Genomic DNA, 14188 nt, shown 5'->3' on the forward strand with positions numbered 1-14188 from the left:
CCAATAGCATGGGAAATTTTGTTTCCTCACCACTCTTCGAGGAATAGCAGCATCACAGGCGCATGCGAGGTTACGAACCAGGTGGTCAACCTCGCTCTCTACCGAGCCAGCTTTGTGTTGGAACTATTCCATCATGCAGGCTAGGACCTCTCCATCTAACATACTGTCTTGCCATTTTGGGCCTGTCAGATTTGGCATCTGTTTCGGTCACCTCAGAGTTATATCCATTATTATTGCCTGATGGTCGCTGTGGGTATACTCCTCACTAACTCTCCAATTAATTTTTTGGGTCAAGGAGTCACTCGCCAGCGTTATGTCAGTAATTGACCCAGTTCCCATTTTGCGGAAGGTGTATGTTGACCCGCTGTTTACTATTGATACGCCGAGTTGGGCAAAAGTTTCAAGCAGCAGCTCGCCTCTTTTATTTGTTAGTCTGCTACCCCATTCTGTTGCCCACGTATTGAAGTCACCGGCGACAATTAGCGGGGATTTCCCGTTTGCTTCTTCAGCAATGCTACGCAGCATAGGGGTATACTCTTCTTTTGTAAGGCTAGGTCTTGCATAACAACTAAAAATGCTAATTCCGTTTACCTCAGCTCGAACGAAACCTTCACCCATGCTGTGCCTTCCTTGAAATGCGAGTCCACCACAGAGCCATATAGCTGCACCCTGTTTACTATCGCAAACCCACGCACAGTCATCTTTACACCTATAAGGTTCGCTTATAATCGCCATGTCTGCCTGAAGATCCCTTACTGTTTGTGATAGTAGATCTTGCGCTGCTTCACAGTGATTGAGGTTTATTTGGACTATTCTCATTTTTTCCTGTTTGTAAGAGCTTTCTTAAAAACTGGGCATCTATAACTGCCTGTAATATGGTCTATGTTCTCTCTCTTTTCCGCTCTACACAGAATTCACTGTGGATTATTTTTATAATCTTTAGCGAAGTGCCCCTCAGTGCCACACTTTTTGCACTGATTCGACCGGTCAAATGTGCTACCGCAATTAAGGGACATGTGGCCATACTGAAGGCATTTAAAGCATTTTTTCAGCTGGACCCTTTCGCGGATGCGACAGTTAACCCATCCTACCTTTACTTTCCCAAGCTGTATAAGTTTCTTAGCTTTTGGAGCAGGTAAGCTAATAGTAGCTGTTTGAGTGCCAGCATAAGCAGGGCGCAGACTAGTTGTATCTGAACTCTCAATACCTTCAAGACCAGGCAATGATTTAATAGCATTGTATACCTCTTCTTTGGTTGTAACCTCATCGATGTCTTTACATTCTACCAGGATTCGGTGAGTAAATGTCTTTACCGAAGCATCGTCCCCTAGGGTAGCACTCACAAGGGCCTTTAATTCCGCCGACTTTGGGCATGATTTCGCGAGTTCGATAAGAAGATCGCCTTTCTGGGTGCGCCGTATTTTGGATACGTAATCCCCGAAACTTTTAAAGTTCTCATCACTCTTAACCTTTTTTAGGATGTCGGCATACGAGCTTCACCTTTTTTCTCTATGATGATTGCGTCTGGCCTCAGTTTTCCTGTGGTGGCAACATTCTTCGGTTTGGGCCGTTTTTCCTTCTTTTTGACCTCGGTCCACTCGCTGTCTTTATTTGCTTGCACTGTGGCCGTAGAATCCATTGTAGGCCCGTTTTCTACGGGTTGTGGACATCCCTGTTGACTTCCTCCGTTCCTACTGCGTTTATTCGCCGGGCAGCCGACAGCTTCAGTAGCTGCTTTTCTCCGAGCGGAGCCAGGCTTTGCTCTTGGCCATGGCGACGTTTGTGTGCTTCCAATAACACAGACTGCCTCGTTATCTTTGCACTTGCATTTTTCTGCAGCAGCCTTTTCGTATAGAGACCGGATATTCTCGATAACGTCTCTCATCGGTTGGTGGATAGATAGTACGCCGTTTGCCGTCCTTTTCCTTTAGCATCGACGCAAGACATTTTATGTGCACCCCTAGCCTTTCAAATGTGGTTCCCACTCCTAAGTTTTCTAAAACCTTTGGTTGCTTTGCGGGCAGACCCACTTCGTTAGAGTTATGGAACCCATCCACTGGGGAAGTTCCGCACGTTGGGGTTGTCACAGGGGAGCGAGATAGTTTTGAGCTCTTCTTAAAGGGATCTAAGTCGCCTTCTTTACAGCTTTCCAAACCCGAGTTATTTGGTGTAGCGTTTTTGTTGTTTGTGGTTTTTTTTTATCCATTTTGGTTTTTGGGTCCCCACTCAGGGCCGTTACCTCTATTCGTATGCGTAGTTACCTATTTGATCCCATGGTTGTCTATGTAAACAGTGAGGCCATGGCGAGGGTTGAGACAAGCCCTTATGGGGTCTTGAATCAGAGCCAGATCGGTATTAGTCAGGATCGCTTCAACTGAGCCTACACAGCCGACTGAACGGTGACGAATAGAGAGCGTTTCCTGAGTCTTGCCAGAGTTTTAACGGGACGGGGGCGACACTAGCATTAGCCCGAAAGCCATTTCTGCTTGATGTCACTCAGGCATACTCAGGTAACGGAATACTAGTATCACCAGCTCATAGCAGACTTATCCTAAACGGGTTTCCAGTATGCCAGGTGTTAAAGCCTTACTGGACTCGGCTTTAACTTGGAGTAGTTTTGGAGGTACACAACGAGTAAAGAATTTAGTACTCCTCTCAGCACGTGGATGATTTGCATTTAGATCCATAAGTTGGCCATCGCCAAGACTTTCCTCTGCGCAACGTTCGAGAATGCTGCCTGATTTTAGGCGGTTGGAATGTTTGCATTTCAAATCCGTTTTACGCGTGTTGAAAAGGCTGGACGCCAGGGTTAAGATCCGCTCGTAGAACCTGGATGGAATTCATATGATTCCATTCCGGCCTAAGTCACCCGGGCGGAAAGCAGTAGTTTCCGCTNAAATCCGTTTTACGCGTGTTGAAAAGGCTGGACGCCAGGGTTAAGATCCGCTCGTAGAACCTGGATGGAATTCATATGATTCCATTCCGGCCTAAGTCACCCGGGCGGAAAGCAGTAGTTTCCGCTCCAGCTTCTAGTCCATCGCCATCCTCTAGGTCTGGACGGAAAGCAGTAGTTTCCGCTCCAGCTTCTGGCCCTTCCCACTCTTTTAGGTCTGGACGGAAAGCACTGATTCCGCTCCGACCTCAAGCACATCTTTTGGAGCTCTTGCTCGAACTTCAACGCCGTGCTCTGGTGGATTAACCACTAAGAAGTTTAATCATACCTACTTTCGCAGGTGTGGGTGGATTTCCACAAACGTGGGTACCACCTTAAGTACATACGTCCTTACGTTGTGCCTTCTCCATAATTACAGTTTTGTCCCAAACTGCTGGGGTTGGTGCGTATTTCAGAGGGTATACCTCCTGCCATCCTCCTACTTCCCGAGACGCACGAATGCCATTCGGGGCACACACCAAGTGGATTTTAGTCGCCTTTTACGACAAGCATGCCTTACTGCAGGTATATTCTCGCGCCTACTTGCAGGCAGTACATATATGTGTGTTGGCATGTGTGTATATACGCGGCTATGCACTAACAGCCTTATACACAAAATAAGCAAATAACAAAGTTTTGATGGGTCGAATATTGTGTGTTGCAGGTCGCCAGGACGAAAAGGGTAAAAGGACTTCCTCCTGGGTGGTGCCAAGCCGTACCCACTACTTTTTATTTGCCGGAGTTGCGTCGAGTTGAGCGTAGCCACCCACACACACACACAGCGCACCAGGATCAGCGACATCAACTTGTCCTGCAAAAGCACTCACACAAGCATGCTAGGCGTGCAACATCGACGTTCAACACCGGCGACCTGATCGAGTAGCACCAACCCCGTACATAATTACAACCCAACGACCAACAGCTGTTTCATTTATATAAGCCCACGGAGGGTCAACGCTCGCCTTCACATAGGGAGATACGCAAAAGTACATGCACACAACTGAGGGACCTACATATGTATGCGAAGATATAAGCATACATAGCTGAATCTCGCGGAGCGGGAGTGCGGACTGCACTGGAAGATTAATATTTTTGGAAAGAACTGTCATCAGCGAGGGAGAGAGCCATAAGCAGCAAGAACGAGGGCAGCATAAGGGAACAGGCGATAAGCCCAACGAGACTTGACGTCGACTGCGTCAACGCCGCCGTCCAGCACCAGCGCCGTCTGGAGCTAGGGGGGATTTTTGCCCCACGAGTTTTTTTTTTGCATACATATTTAGTTACTGAGTTATCGTAGTTTTCTTTGTAAGTTTATAAAGTTGATTTCGAAAGTAGGTATGTGCTGATGGTACTCACCTCGAATTTCGGTTGCGCTAGTAGGTCTTTTTGTATTAATTTAACAATCAATTTTGGGATCTTTTATCTTCCTTTTTTTTTGCCGATGCCAGGCGTAGTTTTGTTGTAGCTTTCCACATTTTTCTTTTCTTGGTACCTTTTTTTTTAATTCAGTTGTTGACTTTCGACTTTATAATTTTTTGTTGTTTCGAGTAATCCCATCGGGGAAACGTTTTAATTTTCCTTTTTTTTATTTTCACTGGATAAATTTAATTAACTTTAATTAGCTTCTTAATTTCACACACTAGTTTTTTTCCATTCAGTTCGAGTCTTGCGTAAAAGTAGTGAAGGTGACCCGCTCGATGCCCGCTAACTCGAGCGAGTGATTGAGCTGCCAATCAGGGAAATCCTCAGAACTAGTATTGTAGGCAAGCTTATGAATATATGTATTTGTCGTAAAATCCTCTCCTCCCACACAGGTTCTCATCGGCATGCTGGTACCAACATCGCTGGAGTGACCAGGTGAGTGATAATTAAAATTTCCTTTTAGGCCACTATACGTTATATGTACATCTCTTGAGCACTTAAGTCCTACCGCGTTTCTTAGGTTTTATTCAATCTTGTATTTCCATATATTTATATATATCTGTGTTCGTTTGGAAAAGTAGCTTATGTCGAAACGCCGGCTTTAGTATAATACGGCATTCCCTTTATTCTTTAAACGACAAGGGATTTTTGGATGAGACTTAACAAGAATAATGACTTGCTAGTATCGGAACTATTTCTTGCACGTTTATTTGCCAAAAGTTTTTCAACGGCTCAGTGCCGGTGAGTCATTCACAATCGTATGCTGCGAATGCCGATTTATACTAAAGCCAGCCTTTCGACATAAGCTACTTTTCCATACGAACACAGATATACATATTTGCATATGTAGGTATGTACATACATATACGCGGTTGAATTGAGCTGCACTTGCAGAAATATATATATATATATATATATATATATATATATANAGCTGCACTTGCAGATATATATATATATATATATATATATATATATATATATATGTAGACACATACATAAATATATTCAAATACCTTCATTTCCATACGTTTGCATATATTGGTTTAGGCGAAAATAGCTAAAAGATGCTTATTAAATAAACGAATTTAGGTTTAAGATATTTTTGCATTTCATACCAGGTTTAGAACAAATCTCTAAATTGCTGAATTTGCTTGAGTTGGTATCTAGGCTTAGCTATAATCTTATTTTTAAANGTAGACACATACATAAATATATTCAAATACCTTCATTTCCATACGTTTGCATATATTGGTTTAAGCGAAAATAGCTAAAAGATGCTTATTAAGTAAACGAATTTAGGTTTAAGATATTTTTGCATTTCATACCAGGTTTAGAACAAATCTCTAAATTGCTGAATTTGTTTGAGTTGGTATCTAGGCTTAGCTATAATCTTATTTTTAAAGGGGTTACTTTACCCTTGTGTTTAATTATTTTTGTTTGAGTTTTGGAGTTATACCTAGCGTTAGTTTTCCGCACATTGAATTAATACTGGAGTTGTAGGAATAAAATTGTCTTTTTTTTTATTAATCTTTCTACTTTAGTTATCTTTTGAATTATTTTACTAATATCCGATTATTTTGTTGAAGTTGGATACATTAGAGTTTAAATTTAATTAGAGAGGTTTAAATTTAGTTTTCTTGTACTAGAATTGAGTATTTTGGTGAAAGATAAAAAAGAGAGGAATATAAAAATTGTATATTTAATTGGTTGAAACATAGTAGGAAAATTTCGAGATGAGGTGCTAGATTCTCCTTTTTTTGGTGTGGGTGTTGCGCTTGAGCAATAGAGGGGACGTGGGAGTGTTGACAAAAAGAATTTACGGACTTGACGATGACTGACTGATAGACGTACGGACATATGTCAGGACAAGGGGGCGTTGCTAAGTGGATAGGAGTCGCAGCAACGCCCAAGGCTACATGTGGTGTACATGTAGAAGGGGAGGGACGACTCCACCTGACCGGACTGGCTCTTTTCCTCTTATTTAGTTTCGTTTTCTCTATCCTTTAGTTCTCCTGCTTTCATATCTGTCCCCTATCTTCACAATCTTTGTTACATATGTACATAGGCATGAGTCAACCTTTTTTGTCAGTGTAGCTAGAGGCAAGGTAGGTAGGAAAGACCCCCCCCATCCGACGATCTAGCTAGGGCCCACAAGCATGCCTGCATGCTGCCTCGCCTTGCCCAAGTGCGCAGCTACATTACAATGGCGCCCAACGAATAGCCCACTATCGTTTTATATTTCCCATCACTTCTATTTTCCTTATTTCCTTTTTCTTCCAACTTATCGTTTTGATTCTTTCTCAGTGTATTTATTGCCTATAACTTTTAGCTTTTTCTGCGGACGAGTTAGGGTTAATTAAGCTGCATAATCTAGGGCGACCAGGATTATTTGAGCTTGGTTAACAAAGTGGGCGGGGTGACCAAGGCATCTTTAGAGTACCTTTCGGGAGTTTCAACGCAAATGAAAGTGACATCTGAAGGTTACACTGGCACAATATGTGACCTTTTGATTAAAATTTTGAGCAGGCTAACAATTTAAGCTACCATGCGTGTTGTCTAGCACTACGGGCATGTGAGGTTTGTTGCGTTGTCTGCAGGGAGTAGACATTTTAATAGGGTGAAAAGGGGGTAGTGTGGCAACCGCGATTGGAGTTAGTACCCGTAGCTGTGTCACACTAAGTTGCAAGTAACTAAATAGGGGTTAGCTGACTTTGACATAAGACTGTGGACATACGAACATACACCCCCACAATGACCTCGCCAAGGCAACACCAACCACACACCAAAGTAATACACAGATATATACTTTTTTACATACCGATTTGATTTCATCGACTAAAAATTAAATGAAAATTCTAAATGAGTAAGGAAATTGGAACGCATAACCCATTTGAATTTTTAATTTGAATTTTTAAATTGAAAAAAAAAATTTATTAATAAATAAAAGAAAACATTTCTATTGATCGAACTTCTAATGCATTTTATTTGAGTAAGCGCGTAGTTATATAGTGTTTCTATCATCTATTTATATTAAGCTTTTATTTGATTCTTGAATTCTTTTTATAATCCGTTTCCAGTTCTAAATATCCTTTGAATTTTAGTTTGAAGAACAGAAAAATATTTAACATTCATTACTTTTATTTATGTTATAATAACATATATTGCTTCTGTCATTCACTTACTTATACATACATAGTCAAACGTTTTATATAATAGTTATTATCACTTATATATTGATTACATTAGCATAACATAGCATTGATTTATTGTCCGGTTGCGTAAGCTGGGTCGTAGTGTCAATATAAAAAAATATAAAAAATAAAAATAAAATAAAAAAAGGGTCAGAGATATTTGAATTGTCGTTGTTGTAGTGAAGTGTGCATGGAGGAAAGAGAAAGCGAAGAAGTAGTGGTGCGTGGACTAGGCCTTTTTGATTCGAACCGTAGGGTTACTAGGAGTACTAAAAGGGCGTTGGACAACCAAATCGTGGGCTCTATCTTCGCGCAAATTGATACGGGCATACCACGGTCAGTAGATTTTGTCCTCACCGATTTCCTAAATAGGTGTACCGCACGAGTGTTCGGGACGCAGGGGCAAAACATACCAAAAGTACGCGTCACTGACGAATTGGCATTGAACGCAACTGACAATAGTCTGAGTTTTTCGCGCAAAATCGAAGAAATTTTAGACATGTCCGATCGGGAAGAAAACGCTGGGGCAAATGTGCCGCCCAGTGATGTGGTAGCGGGGCTGCGGGAGCTGCAGGTGGTGCACCGAGTTCATCAGCGACCAGCGTCGAACAACTGAGCCGTATGATGGCAATGCTGGCACAACAAGGAGATATGCTGACGCAATGTATGAATGAGGTGCGCCACATGCGTGCAAACGTAGCTAACCTCAGCAATCGCATGACTGAAGTGGAAACATCAGCTCAAGCAGGCCCTAACCGACCGGCCATGGCTTCCACTCCGGAGGCAAGCAATGTGAGGCCGACTGAGGCGGAGCGGCACAATAGCACGGACGGAGCGCGCGGGGAAGGTTCGTCACATGCATATGATTCTAGACGTTGGAAGAAATTGGATCTCGAAAAGTGGCACATCAAATTTTATGGTTCTGGCAAGGGCATGAGCGTTGAAAGCTTCATATTTCGCGTAGAGAAAATGCGTGAGCAGTATGAAATCTCATATTATCAACTGTTCACGGATTTTCACTGTCTGATGACCGGCGGTGCCTTGAAGTGGTATTGGCAGGTCCTGGAAGACCATGCAGAAAACCCAGACTTTGGTTATTTCGAACTGAAGGCAGAATTGCTGTGCCACTTCAAGACCGCTGAGACGGACTATGAAATAATACGCGAAATAATGGAGCGAAAGCAACTGCCTCAGGAAAGCTTCGACGACTTTTACGGAGAAATCCATAACTTGACCTTTCGCCTTCGTAAGCGAATCCCTGAAAAGGAACTTGATAGCATAGTGAGAGGCAACCTCAAACCTTACCTGGCTAATCTAACATTTGCATCCAAGATAGAAACATTAGCGGAACTAAAGGCTGAATGTAAGAGGGCAGCAGAAATGATAGGAGACAGAGTAGAGGCAATAGAAAAGAGTCCATATAGAAAACCCCAACAGTCTGTTTCTGTGCAACCCAAAAGTAATGTATCCCCGTCCGATTGTAGTATTCTGTCCAATTCCACTGTTAAGTCGTTCTGTTCGTCCCCATTCCACTTGATGTTGTGTTTTTCTTGTGGCATGCCGGTGGATCACTTTGTGAAAAACCCGGCAGAAGCTCACAAGGATACTAAGTGTAAGTCCTCGTTTCATAACATGGTCTGTTTTGCATGTGGAGGTGACTCGTCGTTCTGTGTTTATAAGCCAGATAAGGGAAACTCCAGGCTGGCAGAGATTTCCGGGGCCTCTTGCCAGGAGATGGGCAGCCCGGAAGTAAAGCTGTAGAAATACTAAAGAAGGAAAAATTAGAAGTAGTAAGAGAGAGAAAAGAAGAAGTAGTCAAACAGGTAAAAAGTTTACATCAACGTAAGATTGAATACGAGGATGCGCGTAGGAGAATATTCGGTGAAGAAGTAGTAAGTAAGAAGAATACTAGGAATTTCATGCAGATTAAAAGAATGAGAGAAAAACAAAAAAATTTTAAAAGGATTTACAATAAGATAGTAGCAACAATAGTTACTTTAAAAGGCGATAATAGGTTTTTTGCCAAAACAAGAATTGGGGGTCATGAGGTGTTAGCGTTGCTAGATTCGGGTGCAGGTGCAAGTTGCCTAGGAAAAAATGCGAGTACGCTGTTGCGTGTCAACGAATCTCTAATAATGCCAATTAAGGGCCAAAATGTTAAAACGGCAAACGGTGGTGAGACGGAGGTTACAGGGGTGATAACATTGCCAGTCGTGTGGGACAACAGCACAAGAGAGTTAGAGTTTCTGATAGTCCCAGGCCTTCAACAGGAATTGTATTTAGGTGTGGACTTCTGGCAGGTTTGGTTTGAGTGTTGTCAGTAGAGGAGTGAGTGCGAATGTGAGTGGTGCGGGCGTAGCAGAACTCGTACCTGCCGAAGGTGATCTTTCTTTTGACGCGGTGCAACACGAACTGACCAGTGAGCAAACCTTAGCTTTATAGCATGTAAAAGCTCAATTCCCCTCTTTTGCAGTGTTAGGGTTAGGCAAAACGGAGGTGGAGGAACATGTGATCGAGGTCTCCGAAGAAAACTTACCGGTCAAACAGCGATGGTATCCCATATCTCCAGCGATCCAGAAACTTATATACGGCGAACTCGATAGGATGCTGGAGAGGAGTTATTGAAGAGAGTAACAGCAGTTGGAGTTCGCCGGTATCATTAGTTGTTAAAGGGACTAAAAATTTCTTATGCCTGGATGCCCGAAAAGTTAATGCGCGTACGATAAAAGATGCGTACTCGCTTCCACATATAGACGGAATTTTGAGCCGATAACAAAACACACGATATATATCCGCGATTGACCTTGAGGACGCGTTTTGGCAAATCCCGCTAGAGAGAAAATCCAGAAAGAAAACGGCGTTCACCGTACCTGGTAGGCCCCTTTACCATTTCACGGTAATGCCATTCGGGTTGTGCAACGCGGCACAAGGTTATACCCGCTTCGTTACGTGAATCAGAGTTTTTGTGTATTTAGATGATTTGCTTGTGTGTTCAGTTGATTTTTCGTCTCATTTGTGTCTCCTGGAAAAGGTCGCTAAGTGTCTTCGTGATGCAAAACTGACGATAAACGTGGAGAAGAGTAAATTCTGCTTTAAAGAAGTTAGGTACCTGGGCTATGTAGTAGCAATGGGTGTATTCGCACCGACGCCAATAACATGGCAGCCGTGAGAGACTTCCCCGAACCGAGAACCCCAAAGCAACTCCGGCGGTTCCTAGGGATGGCAGGCTGGTATCGTAGATTCATCCAGGACTACGCGACAATTGCATCACCGCTGCATGACTGCCTCTCCAAAGAAAAAATTAAGAAATTTACGATTACTGATGACGCTAAAAGAGCATTTGAGTGTTTGAAGAGCAGCCTCATATCGGCTCCCGTACTGACGCACCCAGACTTTACCCGACGATTCTATATTCAGTGTGACGCATCGACTGACGGAGTGGGAGGTGTGCTGTTTCAACTAGACGATGACTGAAACGAACGGCCAATCGCGTACATTTCAGCCAAACTAAACAAGGCACAGCGCAATTATAGCATCACAGAGCTAGAGTGCTACGCCGCAGTCATCAGTATAAAGCGATTCAGGCCATATGTCGAAGGACTACCCTTCACAGTAATCGCAGATCATGCGAGCCTCAAGTGGTTAATGAACCAGAAGGACCTATCTGGCCGGCTCGCAAGATGGAGTCTGAAGTTACAAGGGTATGACTTCGACATAGAACATCGCAAAGGATCACAGAATGTAGTGCCAGATACGCTGTCGCGCATGGACATGGACGAGATAGACGTAAACAGCTGACTATCGGACGTATGGATGGATTCACCGTATTTTAAGTCAGAGGAATATGAGGAACTAAAGAAGACAGTGACTGATAATCAGGACAGAGTACCAGAACTTTGTGTTTCCGACGGCTACGTATACAGACGAACGCAATTTAATAGGGGGGACGGCCTTCAAGAAGACCAGACCTGGAAACTCTGGGTACCGACAGAGCTTCGGAGGGGTTTGTTGGAAGCGTCCCACGGTTCGCCATCTGCTGGACATTGTGGCATACATAAAACCCTCGCACGAATCCGCCAAAAATACTACTGGCCCGGTATGGTCACAGATGTCCAAGATTATGTCAAGGAATGTGAAATCTGTAAAGGCTGCAAAACGCAAAATTACTTCTATAGGCCACCAATTGTAAAACAACATCTGACAGAGCGACCTTTTCAACGTTTGTTTGTAGATTTTATGAGTCCGTATCCTCGTACGTCTGAGGGTAATGCCTTTGTGTTTGTATGTCTTGATCATTTCTCAAAATTTGTCTTCTTAAAACCGATGCGAAAAGCTACTTCAGCTGACGTCATTAAATTTCTAGAGAAAGAAGTTTTCCACGTATTCGGGGGACTAAACACATACGAACTGCTTTTTATTCACCACGGGCAAATGCCGCGGAAAGGGTGAATAGGTCGGTGTTGCAGATTATACGATCGTATGTCAAAGAGAATCAGCGAAACTGGGACAAGCACATCAGTGACGCCGCGTTCGCCCTCCGCAGTGTGACACATGCTGCCATAGATAGTTCCCCATATTTCGCCGCGTTTGGTATCCCAATGATACAGCATGCTGCATCCTATGGGCTATACCGGAAACTTGGCACATTAAAAGATCTTGACTGTGAGGTATTACCTATGAGTGATAAGATGCAAGTGATAAGTGATAAAATTATGACGGAGCTGAAGCTAGCACATAATAGAAGCGCAAAGTTATATAATACAAAGGCTAGAGAAGTGCAGTTTAAAATCGGACAAGTGGTATACCGCCGAAACTTTAAGCAAAGCTCTCAAGTTGATAGTTACAATGCGAAATTAGCCCCCAAGCAGGTTAAATGTGTTGTTTTGAAAGCGATCGGTAATTCAATGTACGAGCTTGGGGACATGAATGGGAAAAGGATCGGGGTATACCATGCTAAGGATATGTTCGTAGGATAATGTCATTGCGTTAGTATGTATATATGTTTTATGTTGCATGTTAATTGTTACTGACAATCATTATTTGTATCAATGTTAGCTTTTGTCTATAAACCAATATTAACCCAGTGATTTTAGTTACCTGACCATTAGCTATTAATATTTATTTTATAACTTGACCTTATGGTGATTATTCGTATATTTAATTATTAGTGTGATTATATTTTTTTTTTATTTATACATTACCATTCTGTGATATTTATTTATAAATCGGTTCATTTAGGTATTTATTTATTTATTTATCTTTTTACATTTATTTACATACTTATTTGCTTGACTATCTACCTATGAATCTGTGATATAGATATAAGTAAGATGCAGTACATATGTATGTATATATGTAGATGTAGTACGTGCCCCGTGATGTAGCTCTTAGATACATTTGCACACCCACACTCACCCAGTGATAAACATGGAGTTAAAGGGCTAGAAAGTGGTAGAAGCCCGGCTTAAGGGCGTGGATCGAAGCCACACGTTAGGCGCAGGGGCAAAAGGGGCAAAGGCTGCGTTAGAAAACTTTTTTACGTACACGCCCCATGATGCAGGCACCATCGGCGGGTACGAGCCTGTAACAAACGCCTTTGCGCACTATGAAAGTGTATGTATACATGTTGCGGAAACAAAATCCTTTTTCTGACCAAANCCAGGACGAAAAGGGTAAAAGGACTTCCTCCTGGGTGGTGCCAAGCCGTACCCACTACTTTTTATTTGCCGGAGTTGCGTCGAGTTGAGCGTAGCCACCCACACACACACACAGCGCACCAGGATCAGCGACATCAACTTGTCCTGCAAAAGCACTCACACAAGCATGCTAGGCGTGCAACATCGACGTTCAACACCGGCGAACTGATCGAGTAGCACCAACCCCGTACATAATTACAACCCAACGACCAACAGCTGTTTCATTTATATAAGCCCACGGAGGGTCAACGCTCGCCTTCACATAGGGAGATACGCAAAAGTACATGCACACAACTGAGGGACCTACATATGTATGCGAAGATATAAGCATACATAGCTGAATCTCGCGGAGCGGGAGTGCGGACTGCACTGGAAGATTAATATTTTTGGAAAGAACTGTCATCAGCGAGGGAGAGAGCCATAAGCAGCAAGAACGAGGGCAGCATAAGGGAACAGGCGATAAGCCCAACGAGACTTGACGTCGACTGCGTCAACGCCGCCGTCCAGCACCAGCGCCGTCTGGAGCTAGGGGGGATTTTTGCCCCACGAGTTTTTTTTTTGCATACATATTTAGTTACTGAGTTATCGTAGTTTTCTTTGTAAGTTTATAAAGTTGATTTCGAAAGTAGGTATGTGCTGATGGTACTCACCTCGAATTTCGGTTGCGCTAGTAGGTCTTTTTGTATTAATTTAACAATCAATTTTGGGATCTTTTATCTTCCTTTTTTTGCCGATGCCAGGTATTGTTTTGTTGTAGCTTTCCAGATTTTTCTTTTCTTGGTACCTTTTTTTTAATTCAGTTGTTGACTTTTGACTTTATAATTTTTTGTTGTTTCGAGTAATCCCATCGGGGAAACGATTTAATTTTCCTTTTTTTTTATTTTCACTGGATAAATTTAATTAACTTTAATTAACTTCTTAATTTCACACACTAGTTTTTTTCC

The 14188-nt window shown here is 42.7% G+C and overlaps 1 protein-coding gene across 1 annotated transcript; it reads left to right on the forward strand.

Moving 5' to 3' along the window:
• The first annotated feature begins 12146 nt into the window (after positions 1-12146).
• On the forward strand, positions 12147-12524 carry LOC108360456 (uncharacterized). The gene has a single exon (XM_017612732.1). The coding sequence runs from the start codon at positions 12147-12149 to the stop codon at positions 12522-12524; it is 378 nt and encodes a 125-aa protein (XP_017468221.1).
• The last annotated feature ends 1664 nt before the right edge of the window (positions 12525-14188 follow it).

Source organism: Rhagoletis zephyria, unplaced genomic scaffold (assembly GCF_001687245.7).
Source record: "Rhagoletis zephyria isolate East Lansing unplaced genomic scaffold, Rhagoletis_zephyria_1.1 Rzeph_scaffold_00575, whole genome shotgun sequence".
Lineage (NCBI taxonomy): Eukaryota > Metazoa > Arthropoda > Insecta > Diptera > Tephritidae > Rhagoletis > Rhagoletis zephyria.